The 20,320-nt window shown below is 39.4% G+C and overlaps 1 protein-coding gene across 2 annotated transcripts in view; it reads left to right on the plus strand.

The window, feature by feature from the left end:
- Positions 1–714: 714 nt before the first annotated feature.
- kif16bb (kinesin family member 16Bb) overlaps positions 715–20,320 on the plus strand; it is a 22,503-nt gene continuing 2,897 nt past the window's right edge. Inside the window, exons 1-18 of one of the 2 annotated variants that reach the window (XM_020603416.1) lie at positions 715–864; positions 937–1,000; positions 1,101–1,211; positions 1,394–1,510; positions 2,900–2,997; positions 4,964–5,073; positions 5,168–5,310; positions 5,615–5,783; positions 6,106–6,231; positions 6,373–6,548; positions 6,651–6,716; positions 6,808–6,867; positions 12,125–12,244; positions 12,384–12,423; positions 12,526–12,663; positions 14,996–15,078; positions 16,926–17,014; positions 19,648–19,714. In XM_020603416.1, coding sequence (XP_020459072.1) covers positions 818–864; positions 937–1,000; positions 1,101–1,211; positions 1,394–1,510; positions 2,900–2,997; positions 4,964–5,073; positions 5,168–5,310; positions 5,615–5,783; positions 6,106–6,231; positions 6,373–6,548; positions 6,651–6,716; positions 6,808–6,867; positions 12,125–12,244; positions 12,384–12,423; positions 12,526–12,663; positions 14,996–15,078; positions 16,926–17,014; positions 19,648–19,714 — 1,824 coding nt within the window. In that variant the 5' untranslated portion in view covers positions 715–817. The remainder of the gene's footprint in view (positions 865–936; positions 1,001–1,100; positions 1,212–1,393; positions 1,511–2,899; positions 2,998–4,963; positions 5,074–5,167; positions 5,311–5,614; positions 5,784–6,105; positions 6,232–6,372; positions 6,549–6,650; positions 6,717–6,807; positions 6,868–12,124; positions 12,245–12,383; positions 12,424–12,525; positions 12,664–14,995; positions 15,079–16,925; positions 17,015–19,647; positions 19,715–20,320) is intronic. The other variant, XM_020603424.1, reaches the window with a different exon arrangement.

Raw genomic sequence — 20,320 nt, forward strand, 5'->3', positions numbered from 1 at the left:
TTGGAAGTGAACTGTTCTCTCTTTTGCAAATGCCGTTCATCCGGTTAAAAGTGCTAATCCATGCATCATAAATGCGTTTATTCGTGGAGACTGTGTTTGTAGTTGATCTTTCTTTTTTTTTACAACATGTAGAACTTTAAACGCCACTGGAAATCAGTAATTTTAATATAACTTTTATTTTAGCAATTGAGTGTCATTTTGTAATAGCTCAACATATCAAACACCGCTGAGCCTAACACTAAAGGAATCTTTCGTGAATGTAACAGCTCACCAGTAAACACAAGGCTTCAGACTGCTAACAACCTAAAATCAGTTCAATAATGACCCCATTTGTCAAAGTTTGCCACATGTCTCTGTTTTTTCCTGCGTGTAATAAATGCAGCATATTGACGTATATACAAATTATAAGTTACATGTAGCTATTAATGCAACACAATAACATTGATTAGTAACTCGAAAGATCATGTAAAGTCAATAATAAAGTGTGTAATGACTGGCTGAGTTTATTCTTTTCCATAAGTCGACGTTATTTGCTATTAAAATCAACAAAATCTAGAATTTCAAAGCATTCAAAGACTATTTTAAGAAATGAGTCATCATATCAACCCAGAGCTGCTTAACGAAACAATATGAGTTTAAAAAAAGTTGGCGGACAGGTTTATGAATTCTTAATCCATAGATATTTTGTGTAGCCTTCCCTAGTACATCCATAAAATGAGGACAGGCCCCAGGTGTGATAATTAGGTGTGAATCACGCTACACTGATACTTGAATGGATACTTTCACGTGGACGGTATTTTTCTTTTTCTGATTAATAATGGCTTCAGTGAAAGTAGCAGTGAGAGTCCGTCCATTGAGCAAACGGTACGTAGAATTATTGTGCCCATACTTTCAAAAGGAGCTCTTTTATTATGACATTTATCCACTTTTTCGCAGAGAAAAGCAGTTATCATCGAATGTGATCGTTCATATGAAGGAGAACACTACGTATATTCATAAGGTATTGGCACAACATAAAAATGGACTAAGACTGAAGTCGTTTGGGTTTTTATTAAGAGCTACTTGATTTATTTATTTCTTTATTTATTTTGAAATTGTAGCCTTCATCTATTCAAGGCGACCAACAGAAGGAGGGAGGAAAGACCTTTTCATTTGACTACTCATATGATTCAACCGACAAAGCAAGTCCCACATTTGCATCCCAAGAAAGGGTACTTATCTTCTTATGTCTACCTTAACTGTTTCAATCTTTTTGCAAAACTTATATATAGAACAGCTGGAATGAAAGTCATGTTTTTGTTTCACCGAGTGAAGAGTCTGAAGCGTTTTATGCAATGTAACCCCCCCCTTCAAGAAAATACAGTTTTAACTAACCTTTTCTCTGCTGTTTCAGATTTTTCATGACCTGGGGTCTGATGTCCTAAGAGCAGCATTTGAGGGTTTCAATGCTTGTGTGTTTGCATATGGTCAAACAGGCTCAGGAAAATCTTACACCATGATGGGACATAAAGTAAGACCTACTTTGTGCTCATACTGAGCATAAAATGCTATTTTTAATTTGTTAAAGTAGCTGTTTCAGTATTCTGAAGTATTTCTATCTTTAATGTGCCATACAATTTTCCCCCCTCTATCAGCTGGGATCAGGATGAGCTTATACTGTGGAAGATTTTTGTTAGTGTACATGTAGTGGCTTCAGAAAGTATTCAGACTCCTTCACTTTTTGAATACTTTGTGTTGCAGATTTAATTCTGTGTGGGTAAAGTTGACCTTTTTGTCTATCAGTCAATACTAAACGGCCCATAATTTCAAAATTTAAAAAAAGATATATTTGCAAATGTACTAAATCAAAAACTGAAATCTCTTGTTTAAAAAGGCATTCATAATTTTGAATGCCTAACCACTATGTTGAATGCCACAGCATTGAATAGATGAAGGCTTGGTTTCACCTCTGAAAAACTGAATTGATCTGACATAGTTAAGAAAGGCCCGCATGTATCTAAGAGCCTGGAAATCACAATGCACATCAGCCACAAAGACCAAAGAAAACTCTGATGAGGTGTTGGATTGGGGCAGTGGTATAAAACTAGTTCTAAAGCTCTGACTGTTTTCAGGAGTTTATCAGCCTTTAAGGTTCTCAGGATAGGATGTCATGTGCTGTACAGACTGTAAAGAATGCCCTTGAGGCAAATGACCTGCTGAGTTGAGGGTCTAATCACTTTTGTAAATAATATTTCATTTTTAAATACATTTGAGGTTTCTAAAAACAAATTTTCACTCTGCTATTATGGGTTTAAGTGTAGATTGAGCAAAATGGCCCATTTATCCATGTAAAATTAAACCTGCAATACAAAGTGAAGGAGTCTGAATATTTCACTACTTGCATCCTTACTACATAGCAGCCTCATCAGACACCTCTCCCACCCCTCTCCATTTATCTCCATGATTCTCCCCACTAATCAGAAAATGTGATGAGGGAAGCAACTCGCAGCTTTTCTGTTCTCACCTTGCACAGCAATAGAAACCTCACATTACCAGTGAGGTTTCTGCTTCTGCTTGTCTACCTTGGAGACTTATGCAAGGTCATCAGCAGAGCTGCTGTCAACATCCCAGATAATTGTATATGGCTCTTAATGCTTATGATCTATTTTTCTGTAATTAAAACAAGAGGGCATGCAACTCAGAGTGGAATTGCTTTCAAGCTCCAGTACAGCAACTCCATATCAAACGAGTTGTTGTTTTTGTTCAGCACTCTTTGCATATGCTAAGTTGTGGTCACGCTAGAGTGTAGACACCCAAATTAAGATAACATGATAGAGCGAAATGAAATTGTTCTATGAAGGTATGCTATCATTTAATGATGAGTTATAAGTATTACATACTCTCCTTTTTAATATGCCAGGAAGATAATGGTTTAATCCCAAGGATTTGTGAGGGCTTTTTCAAGAAGATATCTCAAAGAAGCAAGAGTGATGCTGTGTCCTTCCGTACAGAGGTCAGGTAAGGGACCATCATATAAATAACAGTGGTACTTTTTAAAAATTTAAAGTAATGTTTCAGCATTTTTGCATCTCTGCACATTTAATCAACCTCTGAACTTTGAAATAAAACATTTTCAGCACAGGATTTTCTGCAAAAGTATTAAAGTAGCAGTAAGGAGTGGATGGATAAGTATATTTTCTGGTACAGTCATATACTATTGGAAAAGGAAAGGAAGAAAAAATTGCTTGTGACAAAGTGTTCTGGTAATAGCATTGAATCCAATGCTATTGTAGTTTATGTTGAGGTGATGGTTTGAGTTATTTGATGATCCACTATGAAATATGAACAATACTACTGGTGACAAAAGGACAAACCTAGTGATTATTCTATTTCCACTACAGATATTTTGATGCGAGATGTAAGACTATTACTGCTAGAGTTTTTAGTGCCAGTTTTGCTCATCATAAAGTGACAATGCACTTAATGTCAAGCAGGACCTGAAATAGGTTATCATTGTTGAGATGAATGTAAATGGGCAATGTGGCATGATGTTGTATAGAGATGGTGCATCATGAGCATTGTCACTTCAGTATGGGAGTAAGGTCTGTTTGTATCATTTGTATGAAAATTGCAAGACCAAATTGTAGTGTAGTCTTTTAGTACCAGAAAAACACAGCATTAAGGTTTATTGCTATATTCAAATAATAATCAAAATCCGAGATATCATCTCTCTTTACAATATGTTTCATATCCCAGCTCTATTACCAAATGATTATATTCAAAGATAAAATTGAAAATCTTTGCTACTGTGAAGCCATTATTCAGCCACTTGATATCATGTGAGCCGCGGGCACATTATTTGGGGTAAATTCAATTCTAGAATTGGGTTTTTATCTGACTGGCTCTGCCAGGCCTTTCTTTAGAAATGTTGAATAGCAGGAAAATGACTGAAAAATGGCTTTCTACAAATAACACATTTGCACTGTTTGGGCCTAGCAGAGGTTATAAGTTGCACATTGTCTTCCAAATGTTCAAAATGCACGATCATCAGTAAAAACTAGTCATTGTATCAGTGATAGAGGGGATAATCAATGTGCAGACAACATAAAAAAAACCTTAAGTGTTTGATTCAAGTGAACAGAATATGGTAAGTTTAAATATTTAAACATTCCTTACTCACACAACATAGTGGGTTTCTGTCACAACCTGGGTCTCTAAAGTCTCAACAAAATTTAAGGTATATGATTTTAGAACTTTGGGAAAAAATAAAATAAATCAGCATTTGGGTATTATGTCTGTGAGCTTCCTAGCATTTTTTTTTCTTTAATAGTACGGTACTATTGGTCTCCACTGCTTGCCCATGTATAAGATACTGGACTACTTGAGTTTAGCTTTCCTCTGAAACTTGTGACCTATATTTTGCCATTGTTGTGTTTGACTAGGTGGCTTCCTAGGAAGCATTTTAATTATGGTAACTGGAATCAAATGTAACAGGCTTAATAATCCTTCCTGACACTGTAATGGTAGCTATGCTTCAGTCATTTCGGAACTGTCTAATATTGTAACACTGTGCCAGAAAACAACTTGCATGGCTACAGCCACAGGATATGGTCTCTGCTATTTCATTACTGTCATGCTCTCATAAAGCCTAATTGCTCCATGCTGGCATTGTTTTTGAATCAGCCACTCAGACCTTTGCTTGTTGCACAAATCTACCACAGTAATGACTGAAGCGCTTTGCCAAAACCTACTTTGCATATGTTTGTTTATTCATTGCCATTGCAAGAAGAACAAATCAAGCACAGTAATCTGGCTTTGAAACTACTATGCATTTCTTTCAATAGTAGTGAGTGAATAGGAACTTTTGGCTTTCATTTGGTGATGAGCCATTCACATATACACACTCCATTAATTTGTGCCTCTGTGGCCTTGTGGGCAGTCTTGTATCATATTTTGATTTTCTTTTTTTCTGCCTTGTCACCAGCTATTTAGAGATCTACAATGAACGTGTGCAGGACCTTCTCAAGAGAACTACTACATATGGTGGAGGCTTGAGAGTGAGAGAGCATCCCAGGGACGGGCCCTATGTGGAGAGTAAGAATATTTTATTCTCTAACCCATGTCCATCTCGGCTGAGTTTGTATGAAATGCAGAAAATCTAATAAAACAAACTTTACCTTGTGTGTAGATCTTTCCAAGCACTTGGTCCATAACCACAGTGACATGGAGAGCCTGATCCTTCTTGGCAATGCCAATCGCACCACAGCTAGCACCAGCATGAATGATGTTAGCAGTCGCTCCCACGCCATTTTCACCATCAGCTTCACCCAGGTGAACTTTGGTGCTTGATATATGCTTGCTGCTGTGTCTCACATTTTCCTTCAGAATTGAGTTAACACTTTAAGTTTCCCTGAAAATTCATTGAGTGTTAAAGATTATCCCTCAAGAGCTCTAATTAGCTGTTTATCCATTTTATGTAATTATATTTTAAACTTTATCTTCAAAGGCTTTTCTAGTTCCTGTCTTAAGTAGCACTTTTGTCGTGATACCGCCTGTATACCTAATTATTCCTCTGTGATATTCCTTCTTTTGAACTAAACAAGGATTACTTGGTAATGTTTTTTCCATGCCACAGGCATGGTTTGATGAGGAATTGCCACGTGAGACCCTGAGTAAGATCCACCTGGTAGATCTGGCAGGCAGCGAGAGAGCTGATGCCATGCGCAACACAGGCACCAGGCTGAGGGAAGGTGCCAACATCAACAAATCCCTGGTCACCTTAGGCAGTGTGATCTCTGCTTTGGGTAAATGGCGGTTGCAGGATGACTATCATGCCATCGTACTATGTCGGGACAGTAATTTTGTTTACAAATGGAAATGATTAAACACTGACATCTGCTATGATAAAACTATGGTTGGGATTAAACTCACTATTGCATTTTATATTTAGGATTTTGGCAAACTTGAGGCCTTAGTGCTTTAAGGATTACCGTAATACTGAACAATGACCCCTTTGCTCTTAAAACTCATCTATAGAGCTTTAGCATGAAACCTTTGATATCATAGTGGAACTCTCCGGATTCTCTAAATCAGTGTTTTTTTTCCCCCCTTTGTGTGACCTTCCAGCTGATCTTGGTGTTGGAGGGCAGTCAACAAGAAAGAAGCAAATCTTTATTCCTTACAGACACTCTGTTCTTACATGGCTATTAAAAGACAGCCTTGGTGGAAACTCTGTGACTACTATGATAGCAAGTATGTACTATAAAGATATTTGCATCCAGAAAGTGTTTTCTTTTTTGTTTTTTCAAAAAAATTGTTTAACAATGTCATTCTTTTTGACTTTCATGTTTTATCTCAACCTCTGTGCATTCCTCCATGGTAACCTCATGACAGCCATTTCTCCTGCTAATGTGAACTACGGGGAGACCTTGAGCACTTTGCGCTATGCCAGCCGAGCTAAAAACGTAGTAAACACTCCTGTGGTGAATGAAGATGGCAACGTGAAGGTGATCAGAGAGCTGCAGGCAGAGGTCACTAGGCTCCGAAGGCTACTGGAAGAAGCCAGTCAGGTCCTGCATATGTTAGCTCACATAAAGGCCATCAAAATACTACTATATGTATGTTGACAGTCTTTTATTCAAGGTTGGGCTGTCTTTCCACTACTACTCCAGGTTCCCCATGGGGAGCAGTCTTCCTCTTTGAAGGTAGAGGAGGAGCTGCATCAAAATGAGTCAAAGGTAAGTCATCCTATGCAAAATGTGGAACAGAAGTGTTTTGATCTTGTTCTCTGTAAACAATGCACCTGTTATTCCTAATGTTCCTGACCAGGTTTTTGCACTGACCAAGGAGTGGACCAGCAAGTGGAGAGAGACTCAGAGTGTTCTGCAGGTACTGTACAAAAATGATTTGTTCACGTCTTTAAACAATGTAAAGCTGGACACACAATTAACATTGAAAGATCAATATTTTACATATGCATAGCCTTTTTGTTGTTCCTATAATTGTTTTTGCTGTGATCCTGTATGTCTAAGCCCATAAGATGGCCCTATGCACTTGTGGCTTCATCCACATTACTGTTAACCAGAGGCAATAGTTTTGATTGCTGATTAGTTAAAATGACCTGTTCTTACAACACAAATTTAAAAAGCCCAGGTGAGCTTAGCATAAAGATTGAGGCCTGGCTACCATGTTTTGTGGACATACAGTATAGCAAGCTAGGGAATGACAATAACTGGATAGTTTCCTAAGAACTGTGCTGCTCCAGAGATTCAGTTTGTTGTAGTTCTTAAAGTGAAATCCTATAGTTAGAATTTTTCTTTTGTGCAGATTTGGGTAAACAGTTTAGTTCTTTGGAGGTTTGTTTCTAGAAAGATAAATATGTTAGGTGCCCTTGTTTCTTAGGTGTTTGTTGCCTAGCTTGCTTTCTATGCCCCCATTTTCAGTTTAGTAATATGTGACAAATTGTATTTCAAGTCCAACATCCAAATTTAAATTCAGGGAAGAATAATGTAAAACTATGCCATTTGAGGCTTGGTACAGAAGCATGTATACAATTTAAGTGGAAGGCCACAAAGTAAATGCATCATTAACAATCAATAAAGCAGCATGCTCCCAGCTGCTGTTTTGACAGACCTTGCTGCCTGCAGTAAAGACATCCTACCAGCTGGTGTCACCGCAAGTCTGCAAACAGCCACAGCCTCTGAAGGAGTGGAAAGGGTAATGAAAGTAGGGTCAACCTGGCATATAAATTTAATTTTCCAGCTATTTAGATTTAAATGGCACCCAAAAGCTGATGACTTGTAATGATTGTGAAGTTAGCGTGCCAGTGTTTGGGAAGCCTGACAAAGAAACCAAACAGACATGCTTCTCCTTCAGCCCATTATGGTTTTTCTGAGCCTGGAACAGGGCAGTCACATCCTTGTGAGTTACCAAGCTGCAACAAAAAAAAATGCCACCATTTGCCAGTCTAGACTTTAGACTGAGCACTTTTCTTGTGTTGGTTTTGTGGCCTACCTCCCAAACAACACAATATGGCTGGGATCATTGTTGTCAGCCAAACAACCTGTTGCATTATGCATAGAATTGTGAAGTACACCAGTGAAGAAAAAGAACAAACCAGTTAACAGTTTTTGCATGGGTTTAACCTACTGAGTTGATCTGGCCTTTGAAAGATGTCTCTGAATATATTTGTCCATTCCTGACTTGTCCTTGCCTAGTCGGTCTGTTCCAGAGTGAGGTCTGAATGCTTCTACAGTGCTTTACATTTAAGATGTTTTTAAAATATAACATTTCTGTTTGCATATGTTGGATAATTAACATTCTACTACATGGTGGTTAGCAGGTGACATTTAGTGGCTTGACAGCCCTTTGTGACAGTGTATTGTAACTCAGCTGCTGTCACTGCTCCTAATTAAGAGGTCTTGATTATTGACATATGGCTCTTTTGTTTCTGTCTGGCATATCAATTAAAGTTAGCGTTGTAGATCTGTTTGCATGCTTATGCAGTGATGACTCAATGCTCAGTGGCACTACTGTCCCTTTCTACTGGCAGAGCTGAAAAATGTTTTATAATAGAGCTATGCCCATCCATGTAGACACCACTGTTATGATGCATGACAGCTGGGTGAAAGGGCAACTGTACTGGTGAGCAGCAGGAACAACAATGTTGCCAAAACACTAAGTGTTTGATGTATGACTTTATGGATTTGACATCAGTCTTCCTGTGCATTTGCTTTCTGCCTGTAAAATGATAAGTGGGATTCCTGCATGGAATGCTGCACAGACATTAGAGGTTGTCTTTGCTCAGGTCTGTACAGAGAAGCACACCCAGCCCTAGTTTTCTAAAAAGTGGTTCTGGTATAATCTAACCTCCATGTTTAAGTGTATATTATACATTGTGAATGTTTTTCTCAATGTTGTTTTTTTTTTGAGTGCAGTTTTATTTTAGTCCTTCCAAGTGTCATATTTTGTGCATAATTCAGTTGATGATGATGCTGAGAGCTAGATGAAAATTTCTGCTTGGGCTGTAAGTAGACGAGTTGACCAAGAGTGGTGTAAACAGAATTTCGAATTCTGTATTCAAAGCAGATTTAGAATGCAAAGTTATTCATCGTCAGCTTCCCAGATTGGTTACAGGGCATGTGGGAAAGAGAGGGTAATTAATATGAGATGGATTCCAGAGCAGCCTCTTACAGACGGAGATGGCAACAGATTGAGAGAACAAAAAGGCAGGAAGAGGGGAAAGTGAAAAGTTGTTCTTCTGCAGGGGTATGTGTGTGTATCAATGCTCCCCCAGCAACCCTTTTCCGGTCCACTTCTAACAGTGTGATGGGAGGAGCCTCCATTTCAGTATGACACAAGGCACAGTGGTTCTTTGATCCTGGTAGTCTTTGTATTTTCATGCTACAAACAGCACAAAGGCACAACCTAAGTTCTGACTGCTGAGCCTTGTTCTGTTTGTCAGGTTACCCAATACTATCAGTAGTTGTACATCATATTTGGGCATTATAACATTTCTTGACCTTCATATTGTAGTTAGCAACTTATCTCAGTAAAGCTTGGCTCCAAAATAAATTTAACTTCTTTTCTTGAATGAATTCGTTAAAATCGGGACACATGAAACACACAGGATATGCACAATGCAGGTGTTATCTATTTATGCTTGTAACGAACAAAACCAGCCACATACATTGGATAAAACCTGTCTATTTCATCAACTCTTCCCCAGATTGCTTCCCAGGCTTGTTATCGCAGCCGTGTCTGTTACCTGTATTGTTTTTGTGCCTGCCTCCAAGTCTGTCATCTTTTGCACAAGTTCTTCACTGCACCTCCCTGTGTGTCTGCATTTGGGTCTTCCCTGTCTGTGCTTTGAACACCAGCCATGACAGTTAACGGTCAGGCTGATTTTCATATTCCTTAATCAAATGAGACACAAACTAAAAGAATCTGAAATGTGAGCATATTCTCTACCTGTGAATAGAAAGTCTTTTCTGTGAGTTGATGCCAAAGAATATAACCAATCATGCAAACAGAAGGCTTCATGCCATTTTTGAAAACTAGTTATGCAACTGCCTTTCACTTTCAATTTTTCATTGTAACTTTTATAAAAAGTAGGGATCCAGGATATAAATACATCTCTTTCAAGGGAATTAACCTTTTAATATAACAGCAGCTTCAATACAGACATTTTCCCTCTTTATTCTGGCATCGGTACCTATCTGTTCTGTTGGCAAGTTGCTCCACTTCACAAGGCAGTCAGGAAAGGCCTAGTATGGTAGCATTTTGAAATGCATATTAATTAATCAAGTTCGTAACTTGAACTCTCAAAGCGCTGGAAAAAAAATGTATTAAATTCTGCCCAGCCACAGATGATGGCTTTTAATGGAAGCCTAAATGCTGCCCAAGCCTGGCTGCTGGTCTAGGCCACACTTAATTACAGTTTGTTCACCAGCTGCCTCAACCTTAAAGTAAACTTGTCCTCATAGCGTGCACATACACTGAATGGTGAGGACCATCGTTCTCTGGTATGTGAGGAGAAAATAGAGGATCTCATCTGTTCGCGCTGTCTGAGGAAAGTGACAGTGCATTAATCTGCCAGGCTGCTCCTCACCTAATGAAGTCTGTGAAGAATCCCTTTTAATTAAACACGGGGACTGGGGTCAATGCCTCTCCTTCATTAGGGGGGGAAAAGGATTTATCCCATCTCACAACTGCCAAAGAGTGAGGTGGTTCTGGTAGTGCATGTCTCTCTTTTTACGGTCCAATCTATATGAAAACGAGCAGGAGGAGGTTGAAAGAGATGGAAGCTAGTTTAGTGTTGCTTGTGAAATCTCCATATGTGAGATTTTCTGCTCTGCCTCCTGGGAAGGTACTTATGATAATCCATGGCAATGTGAGGCATTAGTCTACTAGCTTAACAGAATAATACTTCTGATGGGGCCACTCATACTTGGGTAGACTCTGGGTTATTGAACCACAGCCTTTGCCCTGGGAGGAAAAAGTTACGCGCCTTGAACAGTTGCCTAGAGAGTTAAGTTTCTTTTTTATAGCTTAATTCAGCATCTCCTTTGAACCTGGCAGGCCATCCAACGCTAAGTGTTTCATTTCTTGTTGAATAATTGGCAAATTAACTGCTCAAAAACTTAATCTGTCTATAGCTTGTCTGGTTTATTCTAATGCTTACTGTAAATCATACCTCTTTAGTGAAGTTAGAAATGAAATGATACTGAATGACTTCATACAAAATTAATATTGTTACTTGATAGATGTGCTGTAAGGAGGCATGACTCATGCTTTTACATTTCCTCAGCAACAATGATTGGAGGCAGTGAAGTATTGTACGGAGCAGATCAGAAGTGAGATCACTCTGTTCTGTGCTTTAAAAATTAATTCAGTTTGTACCACTTAATGCATTTTTGTGGAGAGGTGCTCTAATACGTTTGACTTGTGATGTAACTGATTTGTCGTCATAGTGCAGTGTTTGCTTGTGTGTGAAATATGTATACTGAAGTGTCATCACTCGGAGTCTGCATTTATGCAACAGCTACTTTGTTATAGGGGAGAAAATTTGAGTGTGCCCTGTGGAATGGTCTTATGATTTATTTGACTAGTTATTCAGTTTTTCCTTTAACAAATAATGAATTTGAGCGTAAATGCGCAAAATTTCACTTGACCTTCCACAGCATTCTTCTTTCAAACACATTGTAAATTATATGGAACTAGCTGAAGATTCTAGCCTTTATGTAACGCTGACATACTTTACAAGCTCAGGGGTATTTTAATAGTGATATACAGTTGTTTGCTATGTATCCATAAAGGCAATGTATAGAACAATCCACCTGGGTCTGTTTTGTTTGCTGAACACAGTGTGCAGTTTGACTCTCACCACAATAATTTGAATGCTTTCTGGTGTCTCTTGCCATTAGCCACTCTTCGTGTTTCATGGCGATACATGGTTGGAACGCTGCTGTTCTGCTTGGCCTTCAGGGAACAAAGAACAGTCATAAAGAATTCAGTTGTTTGCTGGTTGTCATTAAATGTCTGTCAGCATTTTTATTTTATATTGTCATTCCAGCTACAGGCTATTGAAAGGACCCCCACCCCATTTATATGCTTGTGTGCATTTATATATATTTTTGTCCCATAGGAGGAGACTGTGGCTCTGAGGAAAGAGGGGAGTGGAGTGGTCTTGGACTGCCAGCTTCCTCATCTGATAGGCATTGATGAAAATCTACTCAGCACTGGCATCATCTTATATTATTTGAAGGTAAATGCAGCATTTCAAATTAATTTTATTCAAACCTTGCTCTTTATTTTTGCAGAAAGCATTACTATCTAAGATCAGCTGTCTTTAATTGCTCTGATGCAAATAATACCTTAAAGTATAATATGAATTTTGACTTTAGGAGGGAAGAACCCTGATTGGGAGTGACAAAGCACATAGTGGTGAGTCAAGGTTACTGTACTGTATTTCCAGCTGCTGTAACCCATTCGTCTGAAAAATAAGCAACACTTCTTTGTATGCTTTCATATTTAAATGCATTGCAGTGCTTCATGGGCTCGGCCTCTGCAGTGAACACTGTGTGCTTGAGAACCGTGCTGGGACCGTGACGCTGATCCCTCAGGATGGCGCGCTGTGTTTAGTCAATGGCTCTGTGGTCACTGGTTCCTGCCAGTTAACTCAGGGTAAGAATTTCTGAAACACTGCTCTGTGTATGGTTGTGGGTGGGTGTATGTATGTATGTATATACATGTATGGGTGTGTGTATGTATGTATGTGTGTGACTCATATTTGCAATTATTTTGCTAGTGGGAAGCAATGACACTTGCATCCATTTTGAATGTAGTTATGAGGCGAATGCATCATATGTGCAAATAACATCCACTTTGTCCCTGGCTCCCCCCACAGCAGCATACTCATGGCATGAGTGGATTGTGAACACAGCTTTCCACCAGGCAGATGCCATTTCTCTTACTAAACATTTTGAAGGGCGAGAGGCCCTGGACAAAGCCCCGGACCCTCCATTTAATTGGCAGATGGTGTTGATAGGGCCGACAGGTTTGAAGTGGGCCAGAGCATTAACCTTTTGAAAGGACTGAGCCAAGAGGAGTTGAAACTCATGCCCCTCTCAGCAGACCCTGCTTGTCAGGGCTGGGAGCTTTCACTGCTTATTGCTTCCTCATTCACACCACTTTGCTTTGGATTTGGGTTTAGCCCCTTCAGAAATGACTGAATCTGAAGCTATTTTCTTGAACAAATTTCAGTTTCAATTTCAACTCTTGGAATCCATCACAGACTGCCCTCTGAGGTGCTTTTTCATTCATCAGAAGTTATTAAAAGTAGCAAGATTAGCACTAGCTTTAAGGAGGGGAGGAGAATGAGAAAATGTGTGGATTTGGCCACATGAGTTTGATATAGAAACTCTAATATCACTTCAGTTCTATAGCTAGGCTTCTCAAGTTTCCATGGACCACGTTCTTTGATACACATGTAGTTAGAGGTTTACATACACCTTAGCCAAATGCATTTAATCCTAAGAAAATTCCCTGTCTTAGATCAGTTGGATCACTACTTTGTGAAATATCAAAAATAATAGAGATTTATTTCAGCTTTTGTCTTTCATCACATTCCCAGTGGGTCAGAAGTTTACATACACTTGGTTAGTATTTGGTAGCATTACCTTTAAATTGTTTAACTTGGGTCAAACATGTTGGCACGCCTTCCATAAGCTTCTTACAATAAGCTGCTGGAATTTTAGCCCAGTCCTCCTGACAGAACTGAGTCAGGTTTGTAGGCCTCCTTGCTCACACATCCTTTTCCAGGTCTGCCCACAATCTTTCCATTGGATTGAGGTCAGGACTTTGTGATGGCCACTTTTCCACAACTTTGGAAGTCTGCTTGGGGTCATTGTCCATTTGGAAGACCCATTTGCAACCAACCCTCAACTTCCTGGTTGATGTCTTGAGATGTTGCTTCAATATATCCACATCATCTTCCTTCCTCATGATGTCATCTACTTTGTGACGTGCCCCAGTCTCTCCTGCAGCAAAGCACCCCCACAACATGATGCTGCCTCCCCCATGCCTCATGAATGGGATGATGTTCTTTGGCTTGCAAGCCTCCCCCTTTTTCCTCCAAACATAACAATGGTCATTATGACCAAACAGTTCAATTTATGTTTCATCAGACCAGAGCAGTGGCTTCCTCCTCACTGAGTGGCCTTTCAGGTGATGTCGACATAGTACTCATCTTACTATGGATATAGATACTTTGGTACCTGTTACCGCCAGTGTCTTCACAAGGTCCTTTGCTGTTGTTCTGGGATTGGATTGTACTGTTTGGACCAAAGAACGGGTGCACCTCCTATTAACTCAAATGATGTTGGTTAGCATATCAGAAGCTTATAACGCCATGACTCCATTTTCTGGACTTTTCCAAACTGTTTAAAGGAACAGTCAACTGCGTGTATGTGAACTTCTGACACACTGGAATTTTAAGAGAAATCATCTGTAAACAACTGTTGGAAAAAGTACATGTCCTAACTGACTTGCCAAAATGAGTTTAACATCTGTGGAGTGGTAAAAAAAAAAAAAATTGCTTTTAAGTGTATGTAAACTCTGACTTCAGCTATAAATTGTTCCCTGTCAGTCATATGGGGGATTGTTCCTCATGGCAGTTCATTTGCTTGATCTCAGCTGAGGAAAACATTGAAGAACCTTCTGTGCCATGTCACATTTTCCACATGCTCAGTGGTTCACTACAATCCCACAGAAAGAGGAAGATTCCCATGGCCAGAGTATTTTGCTCCTCACTTTTTTATGCATCATACTGCTGCACCTCTAAGATTTCCTGTTGAGCTTCTAACATTGTTGTCACTTGCATCTGTCTTGAAACACATCACATTTTGCCTCCGCCAGACTTATTCCACAGTGTGAAACAGTTGTTTGCTGCAGTATTTGTACCAAATAGGTAAGTGAGTCAGATTTGGCCATTTTTTTTATGCTTTACCCCCCCCAGGTGCCATCATACAGCTAGGAAAAGGAACCATGCTCCGGTTTAACCACCCCACTGAAGCTGCCAGCCACGCAAAGAAACGCCAGGTACACACCCTACCAAAAGCATCACAGTCAAGCCCTACTTTGTTCTTATACTGTCCTGCTCTTTTTGTAAAACTGAGGGTGGGCTTTTCAGAAAAGGTGCTGCTTCAACTCTATTTTCTGCTGGTAATTTTGTAACAGCAAGTTGACATTGTGCACTTTTTTCCATAACAACAAGCTACAATACCCATTACATTCAAACACTGCTCGTGATGAATGCTCATTCGCTTCATGCTGCATTAAAAACAACAAAAACACCAGCAGTGTGATTCATGCAGGTTTGTTCTGAATAGCCCAACTTCTGCTCTGTTCTCAGCTGCTACTGCATGTTTTTGCTTATTTAACATGAAATTCTACTTTGATTAATTGGCTCACAAAAGCCAGCAGTCCAGCACATCATGAACCATCTAGCCACAATATTGAACTGTTTTTAACCTTGGTGCACTTTTGACATGACTTTTTCTTCTGCATTCATATATATAGCGAGATGTTGAAATAGTACATTTGTACTGAGACTGATTAAACAATGTCTTTATGAACAGCAGTTTTAAATAAGAAATATTCATCCATTGAACTTAGGTTTTGTGTTAAACCCAGTAACAGAAGAAAATTTAGTTTAAACTATTCCTTGTTCTTGTGCAGCTCTTGCCACATGAACAGAATGTGTAGTTCAAGTGTGGTATGGGATCAGCCACTATAGGGAATTAATGCTGGATAGTCAGTTTCCTAGTAACACTTGTGAAGATGTATAATTGCCAGATTTACTCGGGAGAACAGCAAAGTAGTTATAAAAATTGATACAGCTGTAAATATGCATCAAACAAGCCATTTTGAGTGTTTCAGATGTAAGCAGGTCATCAAGAGGCCTGTAGACTAAAAGGTTTTCATTCCTGAGATGGTAAACAATCAAAACAAGGCCTGCTGTTTTGATAAAAAAACAGTCCAAGGAGGAGAATAGTTTTTCTAAACACCATAATGGGATAATTATTAAGCCTGATGTGTTAAAATCTTTAGCTTTGTATATATATGTATATGTGTGTGTGTGTGTGTGTGTGTGTCATGAAGGAAAATGACTGGGACAGTGAATAGACTGTAAACCCTGCAAGTAAAATTAAGTTTTCTCTAAGGACTTCCTATTGTACTTTATAACATTTTAACTCGTAAAATGAATCCACATACCATTTTATAGACGGCATGTACTTCTGGTTTTTGACAACTTTCTGCTTTCTGTATTATTAAATATTGCACACCGTTGCAGCCAAGTAAAGCACAGACATCCAGGCCCCGCTGTGATTCCAGGAAGTCTGTGCCATTCATTTTTAACATGATTTCCAAATGAGATGGTCTCAAGAGTTCCAAATTGAATAAATGCTAGCATACCCAGAATGCACTAAGTAACAGTTACAAAATGACATGGCTTTTAAAACTGTATTTAAATAGCAGTGTATTGTAATACGTATCCTCTTAGTTTTGGGGTGACGGTGGAAACAAACAGTGCTGAAGAAACTGCAAAAACTATATGGAACCACAAGAATGGACAAAGTTATGCATTATACCTGCTCTTTATTAGTCAGAATTCATCTCCCATTACATACTGTAATGGCTCATGCAGCTTACCCTCAGTTTTGGCCTTGACTATTTCAAAATGGATTTTGAAATTTCTCCATGTTGTCAGTCCTTCAGTCACTTCACTCATGCTCTGTGAAAACGGTGTCATGAATATTGATGATGTGTAACATTTACTATAATTAAACCACTGTATAATTGCAAATCAACCATAGATAGCTGTCACTCATTTCTTACCCTCTGACAGATTTTCATTTCAGGGGTGTCTCATTCTCTTTCTGCAGAGTGGGCTGCTGTCTGCTGTGAGCCTGTCCTTAGCTGACATGTCCAGATCTACTGAGACTCCATCCAAGGTGATGCTGCAAAATCCAGGGTGAGACTTATTCAGATATGTAGCACTCCGCGACCCAAGCATAACTGAACTCACGTCACCTCGGTCTTCACAGTGTGGCTGCTCATTGAGCACGCATTCATTGGATACACAGACCAAATCATAAATCATGGCAATACATCTGTAAGGAGAGGTGGGAACGTGGAAAAAAAACACCATTCTGAAGTGCTCCATGTTGAGCCAGTGGAAATCACTGCAGGCGAGTCAACAACTGAGGGCATATCCCAGAATGGCCTCTAGTTCAGTAGGTAATGAACTGCCCCATTTCCAAAATGATTGCAGTGCACCTGAGGTTCAGCTCAAGAATATGCTGAAAGAAAAAACAAAGCACTCATTGGAGGTGACATCATTTCACTCGTGCTCTGTTACAGATCATTTTCACCTGTGGCTTTTCTCAGTCTGTTCTTATATTTGTGAAATGTCATCAGTCATGGCTCAAGTACACTGTCTAAAAGTAGTTAGTGCATATGGTTTTAATATCTTGCTACACTTGAGGCACATCTGCTTTTTATTGTAAATATATTCTGTATGTATTCCATCCTTGTTTCACTTGTTGTTCACATAGCATGAATGCCCTCACAGCAAGGACAAAATTGATCTCTAAGGTTGCCCTATCATCTTGGAAATGACTCTCGGTAGTAAATAAGAGCAAACAATTGGAATTCAAACAATGGCTGTGGTTATCTATTCAGTTCATATCAATGAACTGTCCTGCGGCTCCTTGAGGCAATGCTCCATTGCAACAAGACCATTATCAGCTGGATCACTTGATAGTTGAGACTGAAGAAAGCTAATGGCATTAACAAAGCTTGGCCTGCTCTTAGGGTATGAGATCACTTAATATTTTTCATATTTATGAAGATCTGTGATATTCAAGTGCTTTGCAGCTGAATGCACATTTTCTTACCTGGCCTTGCCTTTAAGAAAATGTAGAACACTGATACAGAAAAGGTGGGTTGTTTTCCCTCAGTTATGTGTTGAGTCTAGAAATAGATTTTTGAGGTTGCATATTGGAGAAACTTAAAAATTGTAATGATATTGATGGGTCCCTAAAGGTGGCAGTTGTAGCTTTGCCAGAAGCAGAATTTCAGGAGATAAGGTGGTTAATGTCAATTCCTGGACTATAGTTGGGGAAACTTCCAAAATGGTTAGTTCTATCATAGCCAGAAAGTGGCTGTTTCTCTGTTCTGTCAGGGTCCCATGCTTTTGTATTGTGTATAAATTCATGACTGTCCATATGAGACACTTTTTACCTTCTAGGAAAAAGGGTGTATGTGTGGTTTTTTTTGCTTGTTTTTTTCCCCCTTCTCTTTATTAAATGGACTGTGTAACAAAGCCAGCATGTTGAACTGCAGTCCCTTCAAACCCAGTTAGTGTGGACTCAGAACTGAATGATGGAGCAGGCCAGCTGGTGTTTGACCTGTGTGGCTTTTAATGGCCACTTTAGCTCCAAAAGTCCCACAACACTGACAGTCCTCTTGGTATCATCAATCTCTGGCCAGAAGACCAAGTTGCAACTGTTTGCCTTCGCTGACCACTGGCAGGCTGTACTTAGGAGCTTGCATCTCCTGAAATAGTGACTTTACAGTGGCTAACATCAATCACTCTAGGACCTACTGTGCCACTTAATGTCTCCTGCCACAAGCTTTAGTGCAGCTAGAATCATCTTGCCAACAACCCCCTGTGGGTGTGCATTTATGATGTGATGGCTAGGTGGGCAAAAGACAAGCCCAGCCAACAGGAGGTGGAATGGCAACAGGTCCAAGAATGCAAGCACAGACTCAACCAAGACATCTCCCCATCGGACAACAGAAGAGGAGACAAAGGGGGGAAAGATGGAAAGGAACGGCCCTGGGTAAACTGGGGTGGGAACATGAAATATGATGTTAATTAATTTGTGTACCAATTGTCTTCAGCCATTCCACAGCAAGAATAACGTGAACCTCTGCATGTGGATGACATAAAGTCAGAATCTTAGATTGGCAATCCTAGATCAATGTTTTCTCCATTTTAATCATGTGAGTAGACAAACGTCACTGAGTACAGGTTATCCTCTTATCCTCAGGTTCTGCAAAAATCCTTTGACAGGAGAACTTGCACTGTTTCTCTCTTGTTGATGCCTTAGCGCTCCTAATTCCCCACCCCCCAACCCCCACCCTGTCAACCTCCTACAACACAAAGCTCAGTTAAAGCTGCTGTTTACTGTCAGGAATCATTCTGAGCTGTATATTTGGTTTCTGCTCCCCCTCTAGAGTGAGTATTGTATGTAAATCCTCAAATCAACATGCACAGATTTTATTTAATTTCACAGCTAGTTGAGTGGCTCTAATCTCATCCAGCCATTTTGGGCTGTTTGCTTTTCAAATCTAATGGAAGGGTTTTGTGAAGAGGAGGTTGGGGTTATTGCAGTCTTGCCTTTTGCCTGCAAAATGTTTGCCTCCACTGTCACTACAGCAAATAATTTAATTTCCTTTTAAAAACGAAGCCTTGCAGCATGTACACACATATAACCACAGCTGTACTGTGCACACGCTTCCTCGTTTGAAATTGTTATTTTGATAGAATATGAAATGCATTATTTTATTCTCATATCTCCACTGTCCATTTTTTTTCAGTCTGGATATGTTGGCTGCAGAGACAGTGGAGTCCAAAGTGCCAAGCAACTGTTCAACCTTGATGGCAGTAGGTATTCCCTTTTGAAAAAGTTGTTGTTGTTAATAATTAAAACTGACTTGTTTTTAAGAAACTGAATAAAGCAAACACGGCATATAGTGAGACTGTTCTTCAGTTTTTAAGACACTATATTGCCACAGTGCACTGGAGTATTAGTCCCGTTTGTCTTAGCAAAACAGAGCAAATGGCAAATTACCCCCCCCCCCCCCCCTCCCCCCCCCCATCCCCCAACCAGGCCCAATACAGATTTTTATGAGGCATGAAATACTTTTTCCCTTGGCTTGTTGTGTTTATTACACACATATTGAAACCCTATTACTTTCCTGTAGGGCTTTAAAAGAAAATGACACTCATTTTGTGAAAGTATATTACAGTGAGCACTTTGAAATTTGTCTGTTTATATATGTATCCTATACTCAATTTTCTGTGCATGTTTATGCATTCATGTGTAACTGAATGCATAAAGGTTTTAGAGTGAACTGGGAGAAATGGTTATTTTAGTTCTTTCTCAGCAGTGGCATTAATTATCAATTGCATTTAAATTTTTTGAATGATTTAATATTTAAAGTTTTATTTGCTCATCTCCCCCCCCCCCCCCCCTCCGCCTAGTTATTT

The sequence above is a fragment of the Monopterus albus genome, unplaced genomic scaffold (assembly GCF_001952655.1).
Source record: "Monopterus albus unplaced genomic scaffold, M_albus_1.0 scaffold3.1, whole genome shotgun sequence".
Classification (NCBI taxonomy): Eukaryota; Metazoa; Chordata; class Actinopteri; order Synbranchiformes; family Synbranchidae; genus Monopterus; species Monopterus albus.